Consider the following 19380-nt stretch of genomic DNA (forward strand, 5'->3'; position numbering starts at 1 on the left):
CAAAGAACACCTTTGAGATAACTCCTGGTATGGGTCTGGGGATCCTTTCAGAATTTCCATCCATTCCTAAAATAGTTTGTGGTACAACAAACATGAAGCAGATTTTCTTTGCTTACTTACTCTTCCCTGATATTCTGCAAGGATGTTAATTCAGGAAGTAGTTAAAATTCATTGAGAAAACCACGTGTCTATGACATATGCTACTGGCATAGCAACAAAAAGTATAATTATTTAAGGGGAAATACTGAGATGAGAAGGCAGCTTGCGCTCTCTAGATATTTTTAAATCACTGTTTTAAAGATGAGGATACATGACATCTCACAAAGAAAACTGTTCCATTTGCTTGTTCCATAGTTCAGTTCAGTCCAACAAACTGATACTCATTTCTCACAGAAGCTACTCTGATGTGCTTGCCTGTCTGGGGCAGGGGAGAAAGGTGTATGAGACTTGGTCTGTGCCTTGATGAGGAACCAAGCTAGTAGGCAGTTTAAATCAGCATATCATGAACATCTTACAGCTTTGTTCAAATATATTTTTTTGAGAGGGAGATGGAGACATATACCTAGCTTTTAAATGACAGTAGCATACAGTATTTTTGTTTTTATTATAATGTAATCAAGTAAGCTAAATTGGAAACTACATAATGTCAAATGCAGGGAACCATTCGTCTGCTTAGCGACAAGCCAGTTATTTTACTATATCTAGCCCAATAACCTTGTGTTCAACTCAGTTTGCTTTGTTTCCCACATGAAAGCAAGCAAGTCTGACGAGTTCTTATCCCACAGTGTTTCTCCCCTTCCTTCGTCTCCTCTTTTCCATGTCTACTGATGCCAGCCTTGTTCACGCCCTGGATAACTGTCTCCTAGATTCTGATAATAACTTCTTAAACCAGTCTGGAGGCTTGCACTCTCTCCTCTGTATCCATCCCCAGCACTGCATCCACTCCACTGATTACCTTCTGTGGCGCTCCATTGTCTACAGCTGATCTGCCCTGTATGGTAGCCACTAGCCTTATGAAGCTATTGAGCACTTGAAGTGCAGCCAGGCTGAATTGAGATACGCAGTAAGTGTAAAATACACATGGGTTTCGAAGACAGTATGAAAATAAAAGAATGTGAAATATCTCATTAGCAACTTTTCTGTTGACTGTATGTTGACACGATAATTTGGATATACTGGGTTAAATAAAATATATTGTCAAATTAATTTAATCTTTAAAGAAAGTGGCCACTAGGAAATTAAAATTACATACATGGCTCACATTATATTTCTCTTGGGTGACTCTGGTATGTAACTTGGAATATAAGACCCTTTTAACCTTCCCCTCACTGCCTGTATGCTTCACCTGTATAATCAGGGAGGTAAAGGAGAAACAAGAGGGGTTTAACATTTGTTGAATATTTGCTAAGTACCAGGCATTCTTACTTAATAAAATCCTCTCCAAAAACACAAGTTGGAGTTTACAAATAAGAAAATTGAGACATAGAGCTGTTAAGTAACTTGACTATCATCAGACAGCTGATAAGAGGAGGAGGACCAGGACTTGAACCCAGGTCTAGGACACTATGAACTCAAAATCCCCTACAAACTTCCTGTACCTTTTTTATCCTTTGTTCAATTCCGTTATTGGGTTACCACCCTTCTCCCTAATATCTACCTGTTCAGATCTGTCTTATATTAGCTTTACTATACCTGGATCTACTTTACATGGATTCATTATGCAAACCACCAAAGTTAAAAATGCAAATTAAATAGATGAGGCTGTCCTACCCTCTGTGTCTACCAGTGAGCAAAGGCCCAGGAGCGGACGTGCGGCAGGCAACAGGAGTCTTCCTTCAGCTGTATCCTCAGTCCTTCCCATGTGGTCCTAGTGTTTAAAGATACTTACCTTCCATACGACTTGGCCCCTGAACACACAAACGTTTTATCGGGTGCTCAGTTGGAGAAAGACTAGGTCCAGCACTAGAGAAAACCTTTCACTGAGCTGGGCACACTGAGAGATGCTTCAGTCCACAGCAGGGCAGACTCTGAATGAGTTTCTTGTATGTGAATTTCATCTTAAACCCAGCTTAGATCCTAATGCCCATGTGATTGTGACTCCATTGAACTTCTTAAAACTCAGCTAAAAAATGCCCTCTTTTATCAAGACTTTCCTGGCTCTCCTAGCTCTGTGTTTTATCTACGCTGTGGATTCTAAGAGCACCTACATTTCTCTGTCACTCTCTACCTTACAGGTATCCATTTCGAAGCTGTTTTTGAGACAGGAAGCTCACTGAGAGCAGGATCTGTGTCTGGTGCTTTCTTAGGAAACCACCCCAGCTGCTATGACAGTGCCTTAGACACAATAGACATGCTGTGTGTCTCTGAATGAACAAATAGATCAGTAAAAGAGGATGGAATCCCAGTTGTAAGATGAACATATAAAGTCTTTATGTAAAAGATCTTTGCTCTTTTCTAGTTCTTTATGATCAATCAGCAAATATTTACTGATTGCCTAATGTGTACAAGGCACTGTTAAAACACAGTCGGAAAGGAAAAATATAACCAAGGGAAAAGTTAAGCAATTTTTTCAAAATTTTTACTTAAGTCTTTGGTTCTCTCATGCCCATCAATGAAGTGATTGATATATAGATATGTAGATAGATTGTAGATATTTATTGATCTATATATACATAGATATCTTGCTATTGCTAACTTTTTCTAAATGGTTTCAGAGTATTAAATTGTAGGTAAAAATAGTTGAATATAGGGAATCCTGGAACTGTCTTATCCTTTTGTTGCAAGTCTATTTAATAACTACAGCGTGACCACTTTGGTGGCAGACATCTTTCATTACAGAGCAGAAGTTCTAATGCATGTCTCATGAATCTGGAAACCATTACCACATTTTCTATTTCTCAAAGGCCACACTTGTTAGTTTTAGTTTTTTCTAATTATTGGTTTATCCTTGCATAGTTGTACAGTGTTCTGTGCAGACAGACGGAGTGAAGGGCAGTATTGATGATAGTAATCCCAATTTCTTCATAAACGTTTCTAGGTACACCCCCCCCCCCCCAAAGCTCTGAGCAAGTATTCAGTGTGCCTCCAATTCTATTTTTAAAAGTGGACTCTAACAACTAAAGTAGCACCTAAACAAAGATGAATTTTGAATGACACTAGCAGTCTATACATAAAAATGTCTGAGACCAAAAAAAGTGGCCATGATTCATTGTGTGATAGTGGGGATGGAGCAGGTCAGAGAGAGCATACATCCAACGAGGCTCTTTCCTGCAAGATCCCCTGTGCTGTTGACACGCTCTCAAGCTAGCAAATTGAGGCTCACCAGTGGGACGACAGCCAGAGACTAAGTGCCTGTGTCCCAGGGACTCCTAATTAAATTATGGTGAATCCATTTTTTTCTTGGAGCCCTTCATATATTTAATGCAAGAGTTTAAAAACATTTCTTCCAACCAGATTCCCACCTCCCTCTTCTTTTTCACATTGTGTGGAACTCTGAATGTTACAGTACAAAGAGAATTAAATAAACTTGTTATCTGGACCATAAGGAGTTTATCATCTAAGACAGAAACACTGATATAGGAGCAGGTAAATAAAAAGAAACAGGCAATCAATATCTAAGTGACAAAACGCATTTTGTCATCTACAGACAAAGGGTAAATGTCTTTAAAGGGCAAGCTACCAGGTGAGTCAGGTGGAAACTAACACTGAGTCTGTGCCTGTTATGATGTGGGCACTGTGGATGGCATTTCACATAGGATTATATTTAAAGCCCTTGGTTTTTCCATCATCCTGTACTGCTTCCCCTCAGATGAGGTCATCTGCCTCAAAGTATTGGGCCTGGATGTTTTAGTTCTACCTAGGTCCCAAGCTTCTTGATGAAGCAGAAACCATGTCTTAAATTTTTTCCATATTTCCCTCAGTATCTGGAATGGTACTTGGTTAATTTGTACTGAGTAATCACTTGCCAACCAATTCAGAAGGATAAATGTCCTGTCTAGGCATGTGGGGGAAGGGGGTGGGGTATCTGTGATTGACAGTTAGTATTCCCTAAAGGCTTACAAAATGCATCAGGTACAGAAGTCCAAGCATTCCAGCTTGTGGAGGTGGGACATGCGTGGTGAGCGTGACTTAGGAGTAGGGTATCTAAATAGGGGCTGAGTGATTGAGGTTCATGAAAGTTTATTTTTTATTCACTCAATGGAAGACTCTTGTTGAGCAAGGGCATTTATATGTACCAAGAATATGGGATAAAATCTAGCAATCCTTTGCAAAATAGTGTGGAAGGAGGCTTTGCATAGTTCAGGAATGGGGGTGGCAAGGATCAGGACAAGTTTGGAGGCAGCACTAATAGAAAAAGTGCAGTGGATTCAAGACACATTAGGAAGGAAGAGCTGACTGACTTTGGCATAACTGTTAGACAAAGAAGAGTGAAAAATGACCCCATGGTTTTCCTGTTACCATCACTGGGATTGACAGAGGCTAGAAGATATCCATGGCTTCTGGATATTGAGGAAGGTTGAGTGCAGTAGAGTTGGGGGAAAGTCCACATGGATACAGCTGGCCCTTGGTATCTGCGGGGACTGATTCCAGGACCCCACCCCCTGCATGCAACAGATACCAGAATCTGTGGGATGCTACAGTCCCTCATATAAAATAAGGTAGTACAGTTGGTCCTTGTACCCACAGGTTCCGTATCAGGGATTCAACCAACCTTGGATTTCAACTGTACTGAAATTTCTTGTCCCCAAAGTCCCTTTAATATACAAAAAGATTGCCTTGTAGATACTTATGATAGGATGTAAAAGTTTACAAAATTACTCCTGGAAATTTTATACCAACTTAGTTTTTCAATTTTCCATATTTAAGAATTTCCATAAATTTGAAAAGTGATTTAACTTCTTGCCAGCTTTTCCTTCTACTAATGATTTAGCTACTTTTGGAAAAGAGTGGATTTTAAGCAAGGTCACCGAATGTGTCACAGGATTGCTTGTGGCTATCTAGCAAAACCGTCTTCTGGTTTCCTGTCACTCAAGTGACAAAACTTGCTGATACTTGAACTAGATTATGAAGGAGACAAAATTAGAATTAAATTTGAGATTGAGAAGTATATAGTGTGTGTGTGTGTATATATATATATTTTATTCGATTTTCTTCCAATTTTATCCAGGTTGATTTTCCTCAAACTTTAATTTCTACATTAGAAACCTCATTACTTGTTCACTTAAAAAACCTGGACTTACTGATTTGTGATTTCAGACCAACCTAATACTGCATTTTAAAAATCAAGCATTAGAATATCACTAAGGCCAGAATGTACTCATGGAGAAAGTTTCTTAAATTCCAGTCGCCGTTAAGCGTCCGCGACAGTGAGAAACTGCTACAAAAAGTAAAAATCATAAAATATATCTGGTCTCCAACTCTCAAATCATCAGGTCACACTTCTTAAAATGCCAGTGAACCACATTGTGAGCATTCAAATTCATTTTTCCAGGAAACATCATCCATTTTGTAATGTCACATTAAAGTCGAAGTACAACACACACTTTCACCGCTCTCATCTCGTTCATAACTCACATAGCATATGGGTTTTGGAGAACAAATTTCCCTTTTCAATTAGCAAGTATGATAATCTAATGACCTCAATCAGAGAGGGGAATAAAAAGGCTCACAAATCTAAAAATAACTCCATTATCCACGCGGAGGAGATCGGTTTTTCTTTCCACTGTACCAGCTGATGTTTAAGTAAGTGGCAATCGATCCATCTAAGGTCTGGCTCTCGTTTTTCATAAATGAAGGGCTGTGGCTTTAAGTAATCGCAGGCTGCCTGTGCCAAAGGCAGAAGCTGCAGCATCAGCTCCTGGGAGCAGAGGCGTCCAAGGCGCACGCTACCCTGCAGGACGTGAAGTAAGGCCAACCGAGGACCAATGGCGCTCCTCCTGGTGCAGCTTTGAATGCAGACGGACCGGACTGGTGGGTGGCGTGGCCACCTGTGCGCTTCTTGGACGGTGCAGGGGGGTGGGGGGAAGTTGGAGACAGAAGCTGGAAAATGGGCTGCTCCGGCAGCAAAATGTGCCTCTATTCTCCATGTGCAGCAACAAGGGTAATTAGTATTTGTTTATAGCGCTTTTCTGGAAGGACGTCAGGGATGAAGGCAGAGCTTGTCTGGCATGAGGAGGAAATGCTTTGAATGACAAGGGACTCTCGCCTGCAAAGGCCGGTGGGTCTCGTGATCTCCGTCCGCAACGCTCTGCGGTGGGAGCTGCGTCCTGGGCGATCCCCGTGGCCGCATGTCCAGAGGGCTTTGGATTCTTGCCTTTTCCTTCCTTACACGCTGGTGGGAGGGAACCTGCCTCGTAAGAAACTGTATCTAATTGCTGTATTTGTACAAGTGTGTGTGTCTGTGTGCTTGCTTATGAGTTGCTGGTAACTTGGAAAATGTTCTCTTTTGCAAAGATTGATCATGGTTTTTTTTTATTCTGAAACAGCTGCCTGGTTTTCTTTGATTCGTTTCTCTGACATCTCCTTAGCATTATACCTGATCCAGCATATTATCATCCTTAGAAAATAACGTGTAGCTGAGTAAAATTAATTTCATTTTGTCTTTAAAGGGTTATATTTTTCGCCACAGCTTTGTAAGAGACTTTGCATCTTCCTTTTAGAAGTAAAAGATTGACCTCCTAAGGAAACTTTTGTATTTGCAAATATAGGACAAAGTGCATATAAGTGCATACGTTTAGAACATTAAATATTTATCTTAAACTGGTTAGGCCTTTATTGCCCTTGGAGGAGGAGAATGCATTACGCCCTAAGTACGGCGTGCATTAGCTGAAAGGTTCTGAGATCAGCGATGAAGCATGGCTCAAAGTAAATATTTTTAAATGGGCCATTCAGTGCCTCAAATGAATGTTTCAGGAGGACCTGAGAAAATACAGATTTTTGAAATGTGAATTTCCTTAACAACTAAGGGACATCTGTGTTTTTTAACAACACAAACGTTAGCCTAAATGATTCATATCTCGGCTTCTCAATTCTGAGTCTCGTTTTCCTGGTGATAAGGAATGTGTACTTTACTCAAAGGGACCCTCTTGAAAACATTTAGTAACTTGATGTGTGTTTTCCACAGCGGGAGGAAGCACTGAAACAACACAAAACCCTATCTCAAGAACTTGTTAACCTCCGGGGAGATCTAGGTAAGAGCTTTTTTATTTTTTATTTTTTCCCCTTCCAAGTTTTACAGGGTGGAGGGGAAAATTGTCAAGGTTGGTTTTCCTCCCTGCGTGGCGGCTGGAGCTGCACGCTGGCAGTGCTAGCCGCTCACTCCAGTATCTGTGCAAACACTTAACCATCGACGTTTCTGTTGCATCTTGGCAGCTTGACCTCAAGTTCACAGAATTCCGGGCACTGATCTAAGCCTAGCAGAGCTTCTGATGACCAAACCATTTCTCTTCCTGAAGGGAGGGGCAGAACGGTTTCTGTAATTGTGTGGATTCCTGTTAAGTAATTCCGTCAGAGTTTTTTGTTTTGTTTTGTTTTTTCTGGAACCATTTTTCATATTAAAGAGTGGTGAGAAAATTCCCTCTCCGATGGCAGTAATTATATTACACTTCCTTGGGGTGGTCTGTGAGTAGTGAGTATAGCGTTAGAAGGCACGCTCTGTGCTAAGCTTCCACTTGGTCTGGTGGTGAGTAAGGACCCAGCTCCACAGGAAGCCAGGTTCTTCTCAGGTCTGTGGCACTAACCCCTCAGCGCTGCTATTCCCAGGCCGAACTCCCTTTTAGTTCTTGTCTATCCTGGAAGAGTCCTGGGTTCATGCAACAGAGGCAATGCTGCCTTTCCTACCTCAGCCTGCGTGTTGGAGTGAGCTGACTGCGTTGGGAACCCCATCGGCTGTAGGCACCACAGCCCTAGACAATCCCGCTGTAGCTTCAGCCAGGTCTGGAGCAGTTCGTTGAAAGGCTGCCTTCCTTGCCCTTTGCGGTTTTCTTTGTGTGCTGAAAGTGTGTGTAGGTACTGTATAAATAATGCAAAGGCAACAGCCAGAGATGAAAATTATGTCCGACTAGTTCCAGGAGAAACTGCTCCTTTTACTTTGGACAACACCAGAGTTTAAACACTGTCAATATAATTTGCTGGACTTGAACACTCTTAAATTCCACCCGCCCACTCCCACCCCGTGCCGTCCCCCACGCCCAGGCAGAGATCAAGTAGCCTGAACGTGGGATGAGACTTCCCTCTGTGTTCCTCTTCTCTTCTCACCTCCTGATGCAGGGCAACGCCAGACGCTTGGCTCACCCTAACACCTACCCCGGGGCATCATTTTCTCCTGACCTTAGAAAGAACTCGTTATGGAAAAGTAATTGTAAGACAGATGGAACTTCAGGACCCCAAAGACTTGAGAGTTCTAGGAAAACAATTCAAGGAAACCACAGATAAGAAACAGCCCGGCTGCCAGAGACGTTTGAGGCTCTCTGCCAGGTTACTGAATGTGACTGGTGCCCTTTTGATTACCCAGATGACCAGCTTAGCTTGCTTTTAGACTGTGCCTTAAATAATGTAATGGATATAAGGTTAGCAGATCAGGAAGGAGGACTTTTTTTTGTGTGTTTCAGGGTTTACTCTAACCAAGTAGAGGTGGAGACATGCTTCCCTGGGGATTCACGTTTCAGCCTCCCCCCACCCAGGACGAGGCAGACACGCCAAGGAACACTGTTCTCATTCAGTCGGTTTGAATGGGGGAATCCTCTTTTCACCTTTCAGTGGATAGTGTGATTCAGTGATCTCAGTGGGACCCAGGCAGTCAGCACCTCCAGTTATAGTCACTTAGCCCAATAGGAAATAGCTGTAGCTGTTTGCACCCACTGTCACCTTCCCCTCTGTGATAAGGGGCCAGTGCCCCGGTGTGGCTTTACTGCTGCTGTCGGAGTGTCAGGGTGTGGTGGGTGGTCCATCCGTATCATCCGGTCACCCAAGGCTAGACTTTCAGGAAGTGTGGCATTACTGCTGGTGAATCAGATCGAATTGCTCAGGTGACAACAGCGCAGGGCATTTGGGGGAAGGGTTTTGGTTCCCTGAGGGAGGGGGAGAGACGCCTTTAAATTGTTCTCCTGATGAAACAGTCTGGGAAGAATGTTCTCAAAGCTGCTCGTTTGATTGATTGTAGCACGAGCTGCATTGGAAATAAGTTTACATAGCAAAGTTTACAGCTCAGGTTTAAAATGTCAGGCCGTGGTACAGAGCGGTTAGATGCGGTTAGACTGTGTGGTCATTCTGTCCAGATTCAGATCTTTGGTAGCTGGGTGATCTTGGGCGGGCAAGACAGAGCACAGGCCTTCTGTCTCAGCTTGGTGGCAGTGTCTGCCTCAAGGATGGCCACGAGGATTACATGAGGCAACTTGTTGCAAAGCATCTACCACCAACTGCTATTAAATAGCAGGTATTAAGTTGTCTGCTGTTGACAGCTGTGCAGTAAATGCATTTGCTATTTTGTGAGGGCAGAGACTCTCCTGCAGAGAGGAATAGTAACTCGACTAAATATTATTAGAAATCCCTTAGGACAGGCTGTTTTTTCTCTTCACGTTCGAATGGAAAAGTGAGATGTGCTGGACCCCTTCCTGATATGGTAGAAGCGCTTGGGGTGCAGAGTCCCCAGTCTGCGTTTTTGTCCATTCACTCCTGGTTGGAAGTTACCTGACTTCTTTGAGCACAGTTTCCTCACCAGTGAGAGGAAGTTCATATATGTTGTGCTGGATTGTTGTGGTGTTTGAATAAGATGCTAATACATGTGAAGCAACAGGCATAGTGCCTGGTCCCTCACAGGCAATGCAAGAGCAGAGCACTGCCAGCATCAGTGCCATCAAAGTGCCCACCTTTCCCCTCTGACACAACAGGTCATCATCATTGCTGTCACTTTCACATTAATTTTTCTTTACCTTCTCTATGAAAATTGAGGCAAGGTTCCCAAACTACTAAGAATTGCAAAGAATAGAGGGCAACTCAGACTCAGAGGCACTGAAACCCAAGTAAAGTCTGCACTTGCACTTTCAGTCTTCACCTGACTGCCTGCAGCGGTGCCCTCCACTGCCTGCCTTTCCCCCTGTGGTCTCACTTGTGTCCTGACACGTGCCCTCTGCTCCCAGGTTAACCCAGCTTATAACCTCCAGCACCTCCTGTATGTGTCTGAGTCTGAGCCATGCCTGCTTCGTGGAAGGACCTACCATCTGCTTCTGCAAAAAACTCTTTAAAAACCCCCTCTCGGTCTCCTCAGGACAAAACCATGAGGCCCCCTTTGCTCCAGTGAGCCCTTAATATTTTGCATTTGTGTATATACTATATCTTTTGTTTTCCTATTGTCTTCAGACAGTAAACTCTTTAATTGCAGAGATCCATTCCTGCTTCCTATGGAAAAAAATATACATGCTTTCCACTTTCATGGGTAATTGATAAATATTTATGGGCATTTTAGGTTTTAAAGTTTCTTTTCTTTTTCCAGTCTGCACCACGTGGTTTGCGGGACCTTAGTTTCCCAACCAGGGATGGAACCAGGGCCCCCCCGCAGTGAAAGCACAGGGTCCTAACCACTGGACCACCAGGAAATTCCCTAAAGTTTCTTTTTATTTAAGACTGTGTGAAAATTAATGAAAATTTTTTAGTGAGGGGAAATTAGCCCATAGCTCCATTACCCTGACATAACTTTTACTTTGGCATATTCCTTGTTTATATGAATATATATAATTTTGTCCTTTTTTTTTTTTTTTTAAACACTAGGGTATAATTTACATGCAGTGAGATGCTTATTGTTCCATCAGTTTTGACAAACACACACTCATGTAACCTACACCTTTAGGTGACGTTTCCAGTAGACCCTCTTCCCCTAGAAGCAAGCACTGACCTACTTTTTTTTTTTTTTTTTTTTTTTTTTTACCACTGTAGGTTAGTTTTGTCCATTCTAGAATTCGATGTAAATGGAAACACAACAACAAATTATTTTTGTCTGGCTTCTTTCACACATAATGTTTTTGAGATCGCTCCATGTTATTGTATACACTCTGACTTTCAAACTTACGTCAGGCACTTTCCCATGGTCTTCATATGCTCGTGTGTAATGACTACGGGAGCGTCTGTTGAGTGGATGTATAGTTCCACTCACTCCTTAAATAATGTCATTGTGAGGCTTTCATTGTCAGCTGGTCTCCTACCCACTCCCGTGATTTCATAAACAACCTATAGGGTGATGACTCAGGTTTATTTTTCTAGTCCTCTCCTTCCCAAGCTGCAGAGACATTTTTCCCAGGGAAGGGCTGCCTCTAGACAAGCCAATCCAGTGTAATCAGACCTCCCGGACGCCCCAGCCCCTGGCTTCCTGCACACTCTGCAGGGTCTCCTCAGTCAGACCTGTCCCCCAAAGCCTGTTCCTCACCTTCTGCGGGGGATTATTATTCCCTTACCACCCAAGCTAGCAAGGAAGGTCATGATCCCCTTCCTGCAGCCTCCACATGATACAGACTGTGTTGCCACCGTCGCCCAGACCCGTCCCTCCTCAGCATTCTGGTTGCTGCTGTCCTAACTTAAGTCCTTTAATTTCTCACCTGCAGTATATCCCGGTGGTCACCCAACAGGTCACCTTGCCTCCAGGCCTGCTTCTCTCCTAAGTGCTACCAGGACTATACTTGGAGCACATCTCATATGTGTCCTCTACTGGACATTTGTAACAAACAGAAGTGACTCCATTTGGCTTTGGGAAGAAGTCCAAACATACGAAGGTCACTGTGTGTGATGTGACCGCACCCTTCCAGTGCGGCTTCACGGTGTCGGACCCTCGTTCCCCCTCGCTACACACCTCCTTTTCCCTCCCCAGGTCCCAGCCCCAGGCTCACTCACGCCTTGTTTGTGCCTCTTTGGCATGTGTTATTCTGTTTGAAAGGCTCTCTTCTTCCCACCATCTTTCTGGTTTTTGCCCCCAGACGCCTTCTTCTCATTACTCATTTTTAAAGTCTTAGCTAAAATATCTTGTCTTCAACTGAATTTCACCCCAATCTTTCAGGCAAGTGAACTGCACCTTCTGTTGTACCCTTGCTCTTATAGGTATTTGCTTATAGACCACTTCTCCCAGTGCAGAGCTGTGAGCACTTCAAGGGCAAGACCAGTATGACCGTCATCTTTGTAGCTCTACCAGCTAGTACCTTCTGCCTGGCAATTAGTACCCCTGATGCTTAGTACTTCAGAGAATGAGTGAATGATTTCACAGCTGAGGACGGTAGCTAGGGAAGGTAGATTTTATCTTTATATATGCTAATACTTGATGGTTTCTGTACACAGATATTTTCCTAAAAACTGTTTAAAAAAAAAAGCAATAAAGTAAGATGAGCTGTAATTCTCTTGGAAACATTTTACATTATGCCTGACAATCCCAGTTAATCAGGTCATTTTGAAACTGTCAGCCCTTGAAATAAATTGCAGTTGAGTTTAATGGTCTACACAGTCCACAGCAAACATTTGTCCTCTGAGACACGGAATAAATGTGTCATCGAGATTCTTTCTTAGGGTCATGTTGATGTAATGGAGAGCCGTGATGATGATCTTTTGGGGTTCCTACTGTATTTAAATTAATCTTAGTCATCGGAATCACATTTTTTTCATCTAAATTAATGAAGAAAAAGGTAGTTTGTAACCGTCAGAATGCATAGCCAGCTCACATCTTTTTATACATTTGTCCCTATTGTTTCTATGTCCTAATACAAATGAGATTTTCACCCTTAATTCACTAAATATTCCTGGAATTCCCATAATAATGATGTAAAGGACTAGTTGATTTTGCCCTGTGGGTAAAGATGCTGGGTGTGGCACCAGCATTTGTTGAGTGCCTGCTCTTTCCTGACTTTGGTGTTCATCTCTGAGTCTACTGGTTTGCATTGCATAGGGAGGGAGGGGGGAGGGAGGGAGGAATTGAGGCATAAAAGTTATATAACTTTCTTAAGGTCAGTAAGCTTGAAAAGCAAAACGCCTGGATAAAAACCTAGGATGGCTGGACCACCAAATTCCTGTTAATCACAAAAAAGAAACCATAATGAAACTATTTGAAAGAGTGGGGAATCATTTGATATAAACTCATTTGCATCGATATTCAAGAAGTATTATTAGATTAAGATATCTCATTATCTACTAGAAAAAAGTGACTTGGCTCTGCCTAAAGCAGTGTACACATTGTCTAATCAACACTTGGACTGTCTGTGAACTTGAGTCCCCCTGCACCTTTGTGGAATGTGTTAATTCTTTCACTCGTTTTGTATACAGTTGTGGTTTAACAAGGTTGTATATTTAGAGTAATTTTAAAACTCTTTACAGTTAAGTCACTTTTGAGTTGCAGAATTCCAGAAGTGATTTTTGAAGTGAGCTTTCGTGAAAAATCTATTAATATATAATGAAAACCAACTGTATGCCAAAACAGAATTTTTTATCTCACTGAGCTAATTGAAGATGGAGTTGATTGCGTCTCACACTTGGCTTTTTCTTTTTCTATCCATGACTGTCTGTCCTAAATGTAGACTTTGGCTGGCTGTCTCTGTAAGTGAAGGGTTGTGTTCTTTCACCTGTACAGATGCACAGTGTTACCAAGGGTGTCTGTTCTGAAAGCCTATTGAGTCTTCTTCCTTGTCCTGATCTTTTTCTTCACTTGTCCTCGTCCAGTTTGATATGTTTGGTTTTTCCTGATTTAATGTTGTTTGTCTAGAATGGTGGTTCTCAGACTTCACTGTGTAATACAGTAGGCCAGGTTAAAATGCAGACTCCCGGTTCCGACTCAGGTGGCTTGGGATGGAGGAGTCCACTTGTAATGATCATCCAGGTGCTCTCTGGACCGCACTTTGACAGCACACTAGCTGTCCAGAATGTTGTTTATTTAATGTAAAAAAATGTATATATGTAAGACTTAAGTGAGCACAGTAGAGAATAAGACCAAATAGCTCCAGCTGAACTGAGTCCATTCTTGTACGTCGGCTTCCAAATCGTATGCATGCCAGTAACTTTGACCTGCCCTTTTGAACCTTGCCCCCTAAAAATGAGTCCTCAGGGAGGAAACGCATAATAGTATTGGACTCACCTTTTTATTAACATGAAATGTATTCTTTTGATTGAAATGCGATTTCCTTAAAGTCTTAACTCACTGTCCTCAGGCCTGAAGCTTAGAACATTTATGCTAGTTATTCAGCCAGACTTTTGACTTGGGTCCACTTTCAAGCCTGCATGTTTTGCTTGGTGCATGGGACGCTTGCTATTGTGATTATGAAAGCATCTGTTTTGCAGCATGTTGTTGGCCAGTGAGTAAGCTGAAAAACAGCAAAGCCTTTTCAGACTGTTATTGGCAGGGAGAACCCAAGGCTCCGTGAAGGCCCAGCTGGCACCTCTGTACTAAGATCTGTGCCTGGGCCAGACCGTCATCTTGCATGTGAACATGATTTCATCAGGACTAGTCGGTGTAGGGGGAAAAGAAGATTGTTTGTTCTTTTTTTTTACCTGCCTTACATTGCAATCTCTGTAGCTTCCACAAGAGAATTAAGCCCTGTTACTCTGAGGTGTCCATTTTGTGAATGAATGAACTTCTCTCTTAGTGCATCTCAAGTTGAGAAAACAGCCACTCAGATCAGGTTCCGTGTTCCGTGCTGTAGAATCTGCATTGAAAAGGGCTGAGTGGGTTGAGTTCTAGACCCAGTTCTGCCACGTCCATTCCCACTCTAGTAGAGTGAGATTTAAGATGATGCCTGTGTTATTAACTCTAGACAAGATTATATTACACTACATGAAATAAGTGGGAAAGCATTTTGTAAAGTATGAATTGAGTTTTAAAAGGAAGGTGGTATTAATGGGAGAATGGACTTGATGGTGCAGGCGATTTGTGGAAGTAAATTCCTAGTAAGTTGCAATTAGTAGAAGGCTTTTGAAATCAGTTCTTGTCAATTCATATAATTCCCAAGAGCAATCTAAAAGTTATTTGTAGCTGATTTTGAAGTTTAGAAAGAGACCTTTGTCTCTCTCACATGTCTGCCAAATTTCTTGTCTTGTGCAAGAAATTGCAGTACCTTTGGGGAGCAAAACCTGGGGCTTTTATGAGTAGACAGTCGTTCCACAAACAGTCTGTGAAGATTTGCTGTCCAAAATAGAACACTTTCACTTTATCCTCACCCAGCTGTAAGGTTAGCAGAGCAGGTAGTATTGATCTGCAGGAGCTGGAAATGCTTGTTGTTGATAGTCTAGGTCTCTACTCTTCTGTTGTTCTGTGGGCACCCGCCTCGCCACAAAGTAGCATTTTACTTTTTAAAAAGGGCTTCTTGGTTACTTTGTTCAGGTATCTTATTATCTCCAATTTTAAGCAGATTAGACCCCTGTTTAAGAGAGTAACCAACATGGTCACTTGCCCTGGAAGTGTGTCATGAGTAGATTTCTCTTCAAAGAATAATACTATGAAATAATCGTGCTACCATGATAGAAGGTTGTGTCCCCATTCCTGGTTCTGGGGCTGGGGTACAGGAGAAGTAAGGTAAGATAAATGTTTGTTTCCCCTTCCTTTTATACACAGGTGGCAGCATATTATACATGCTGTTCTGCACCTTGTTTTCCGCTTAGCATTTCTTACAGATGAATACACAAAGAACTTCTTCAGTATTTTTTTTAAACAGCTGTAAAATTATTTTTTCGGAAAGTGTTCCATTATATAGATATACCATAATTAATTTAACCAGTTTCTTCATGGTGGACATTCAGTTATTTGTAATGTTTTGCTCTTACAAAAAATGCTCTAGCATGGGACTTCCCTGGTGGTCCAGCAGTTAAGACTTCCACTGCAAGGGGCGTGGGTTTGATCCCTGATTGGGGAACTAAGATCCTGCAAGCCATGCAGCTCCCCGCCCCCAAAGAAAAAAAAAAAAAGCTCTAGAGAACAGCCTCATATGTCCCTCATTTTATATGTGTGGGAGTATGTCTGTAAGATAAATTCTTATTAGTGGAATTTCTGGGTCAGAGGAATATGTAGAGAAAACGTCAGACAAGCCCAAATTGAGGGACATTCTGTAAAATGCCGGATGACTCTTCAAAATTGTCAAGATGATGAAAAGCAAGGAAAGATTCACAGATTAGGGAAGACGAAGGAGATGTGATGACTAAATGCAGGGTGCTAACTTGGGTCGGAGCCTGGAACAGAAAGAAAGGACAGAGTTCGGAGTTTCGTTACTAACAACGTGCCAATGTTGGTTTCTTAGTTTTGACAAATGTCCTGTCATAATATATAATCATCAGCAAAAACTGGGTGAGAGGTATCCGGGAACTATTCTATCCTTGCAAGTTTTCTGAAAATCTAAAATTATTCTAAAGAAGTTTATTTAAAAAGGGGGGGGGGGCATTAGTGGACGAACTGGTGAAATTGGAATAAAGTCTGTAGTAGAGTTTCTAGTATTGCTTCAGTGTTAAAATCTTAGCTTTGATGAATGTCCCGTGGTTACGAAAGATGGTAACATCTGGGGAAGCTAGGTGAAGGGTATACAGGAGCTCCTGGTTCTATCTCTTTGTACCTTGTCTATCAATCTAAAATTATTCCACAGTTACAAGTTGTTATTTAAAAAGCATGTCTGTCCTGAGAAGTGTGTGCTGTCAAAGAAAGGAGTGGAAGGTGCCCAGAAATAAAAGCAGGTGACGTGGCCTGAGAGAGACTGAGAGAGACCCAGAGGAGTCAGGAAAGGCTGGACCAGACATCTCATTTCCCTCCTGGATGGGATGGGGAAGGGAACTCTGCTCAAGGAAGGGTTGGCACCCATAGCAGTCCTGCTGGAAGCATCTAGGAAGAGTGTGGGTGTACAGCTGGAGAGTGAAGTCATCTTACTTTCCTGTTTGTCTTTTCTTTCTGTCACGATGTCTCATACGGCATCATGAAACTTTGCACAATCTTCACAGTGACCTTACCACCCTAGTTTTTTCTTTTTTCTCTTTCATATTTTATGTCCAGTTTAGATAAAATTATTTAAAACTTGGGGAAATTCTATTGCATATAATGTCAAGAACAATAGTATTAGTGAAGTTTTGAGGTGGGTATGTATCCTATCTGTGTGTGTGTGTGTGTGTGTGTGTGTGTGTGTGTGCGTGTGTGTGTGTGTTGATCTTCCTTGAATGCTAGACAAGCAGTGCATCTTTGTAACTGCCACATTCTGTCATAGGACCCCCACCCCCAAGCATGTCTTTGAAGAGTCTTCAGACACATTTGAATTGGTGGACTTTTGCAAACCTAGTAATAGTAACATTGGTTATACTTACTCTGGTCAGGCACCCAGCCAAGCACTTCACATGTATTTTATTTAATCCTGCAGGGAAGGTACTAATATGATCTCCATCTTAAAAATAAGGAAGTTCAGGCTTAGAAAGCTTAAGTAATTTGCTCAAACCACAGAGCAGGTAAGTGGTGTGGCTGAGATTTGAACCTAAGTATTTAGCTCTCTTCTAAGACATTAATTTATATTCCTGAGAATTAAAGCATTTCCATTTGTCCCATGATGAAGCCTGCTGCTCGGATATAAAAATTAAGAAAGCCCTGTATCATTTCAAAAGACTACTAACAATTTAGGGACATGGTTGTGTAATGTTTTTCTCTGTAAACAGTACATTTATCAGTCACCAAGGGAAATTGGTCTCTATGAGATGGAAATAATAAAAATCTGACCTCTTCCTCTTAGTAAAGGCCACCAGGACCAATTAGGAAATAGCTGTACTTCACTCCTCGGGGAAAACTGCTAGAAGCCAGTTCTGATTTCAAGGTTATATTTGATCCTGGCATTGGGCCTCTCTAGACGTCATCCAGATAATCAAAAAGGAAAAATTTCTGGAATATGTTTTTCCTTGCTCAGTTATCCATGTTTTAAACTGTCAGGGGAGTGTCCCTCTGTGTTTCCTGTTCTGTCGTTGGCCTTGAATGCTTCTCAGGCCTGGTTCACCTGAGGTTGAAAATGTCAACTTCCAGCTTGAAATGTGGCCTTATGTTTTAGGGCTGATCTTGTAAATGAGTTGGTTTCTTTCTCTGTTTCTTAATTCTGAAAACTCTGTTTCTCGTTTTAATTAATAGATTGCTGGAAAGGGCTTCTGCATTTTACCAATATGTGCACAAAAATAATCCATCAATTTTTCTACAGGCAGTGGTCTCTTTGGTGCCTTTAATCATAGATGTGCTTTTAAAAAACGCCTAATAGAAGGATTAAAACAGCAAGGACAAAAGGACTACTTTGTACTGTGTGGATTTTGCACCCATGCACTAACTTCATGAAAACAATATCGTCTAACACTGTGTGAAAACTCCTTGCTTAGTCCAAATTCTGAAAGATTTATGTTTGATTTTGGCTGTGTCAGGCATCTGATCAATTGAGAGTGGAATTATGGAGAATAAGCAAGGAAAAGACAAGACTGAGAACAGAAGTAAGAGAGCCCAGGTGGCATAGAAATTGCTTCTAAACTGAAATAAGTACAAAGAAAGTCCAGGACTGAAGCCCCAGGGCTGGCATCCCCAACTCTCCCCACGAATGTGTCCAGCGACGGGTACTGAGAACCCTTGATAAAGCGTTGATATGTGTGTCCTTTAGAAATGCATCTCATGAGTCTTTATGCCAGATAAATGCTTCCCCAGGAGCCCAGGCCAATGAAGTCAAAGTAGAGCCATTTGTGTGAGGGATCACTTCAGCCCAGCTGTTCCCCCACAGCTGCAGGCTGATGTCACCACCTGGGGCCGGTCCTGCCTTGGGACTGTTGTCCTAACCGCAGTAACCATCGCTTCCCTGTCCGGCCGGTTTGTTTTATTTTTCCACTTTCCCCTTCCTTCCCTTCTGTCCTCCCTGCACCTCTGGCCCAGTGGCCAACAAAATTAAACACTATTTAAGCTTCTTAAAAAAAAAAAAAAAAAAAGGAAACAAACTGTCCAGCTGCCAGTGTGAGGATTTCCACACTTTTTTGATTTTAAAGTTACACAGGGGCTTCCCTGGTGGCACAGTGTTTAAAGTTACACAGTTACACATTCAAACTGACAGTCTTTGATTACAAGCAGATGTGTTGAGACCCAGCAGGTGTGGCATACTGTTAACTTCCACACAGAAGCTCTTCTAGTTTTTGGTTCACTTAGACGTTTTATCTCAGATAAGAGCATTTAGATGAGCTAGAATTTTTTGTTTTGTTTTCTACTTTGCTGGTATCTGAAATCCCGAGGGAATTAAGTCAAAGGCTGTGTGAAGTCAAGGTTTCTCTGACTAGAACAGTTATTTTGATGCCTTTATTGACCATTTGCAATATAGTTTTCTGTCTACTACTTTTTTATATATAAATTTACTTATTTATTTATTGGCTGTATTGAGTGTTCATTGCTGC

The 19380-nt window shown here is 41.9% G+C and overlaps 1 protein-coding gene and 1 long non-coding RNA gene across 5 annotated transcripts in view; one reads left to right on the top strand and one right to left on the bottom strand.

The window, feature by feature from the left end:
* MTUS1 (microtubule associated scaffold protein 1) overlaps positions 1-19380 on the top strand; it is a 157107-nt gene that overhangs the window by 126174 nt on the left and 11553 nt on the right. Inside the window, 1 exon segment of the mRNA XM_057696751.1 lies at positions 7124-7190. Coding sequence (XP_057552734.1) covers positions 7124-7190 — 67 coding nt within the window.
* Positions 1-19380, bottom strand: part of LOC130829985 (uncharacterized) — a 57181-nt gene that overhangs the window by 36606 nt on the left and 1195 nt on the right. The window contains exon 3 of one of the 4 annotated variants that reach the window (XR_009047690.1): positions 12278-12636. The exons of the other annotated variants lie outside the window; for them this stretch is intronic. This is a non-coding gene — a long non-coding RNA (uncharacterized LOC130829985). Of the gene's footprint in view, positions 1-12277; positions 12637-19380 lie in introns of those variants that run through there. 4 annotated transcript variants of the gene reach the window in all.

The sequence above is a fragment of the Hippopotamus amphibius genome, chromosome 10 (genome assembly GCF_030028045.1).
Source record: "Hippopotamus amphibius kiboko isolate mHipAmp2 chromosome 10, mHipAmp2.hap2, whole genome shotgun sequence".
Classification (NCBI taxonomy): domain Eukaryota; kingdom Metazoa; phylum Chordata; class Mammalia; order Artiodactyla; family Hippopotamidae; genus Hippopotamus; species Hippopotamus amphibius.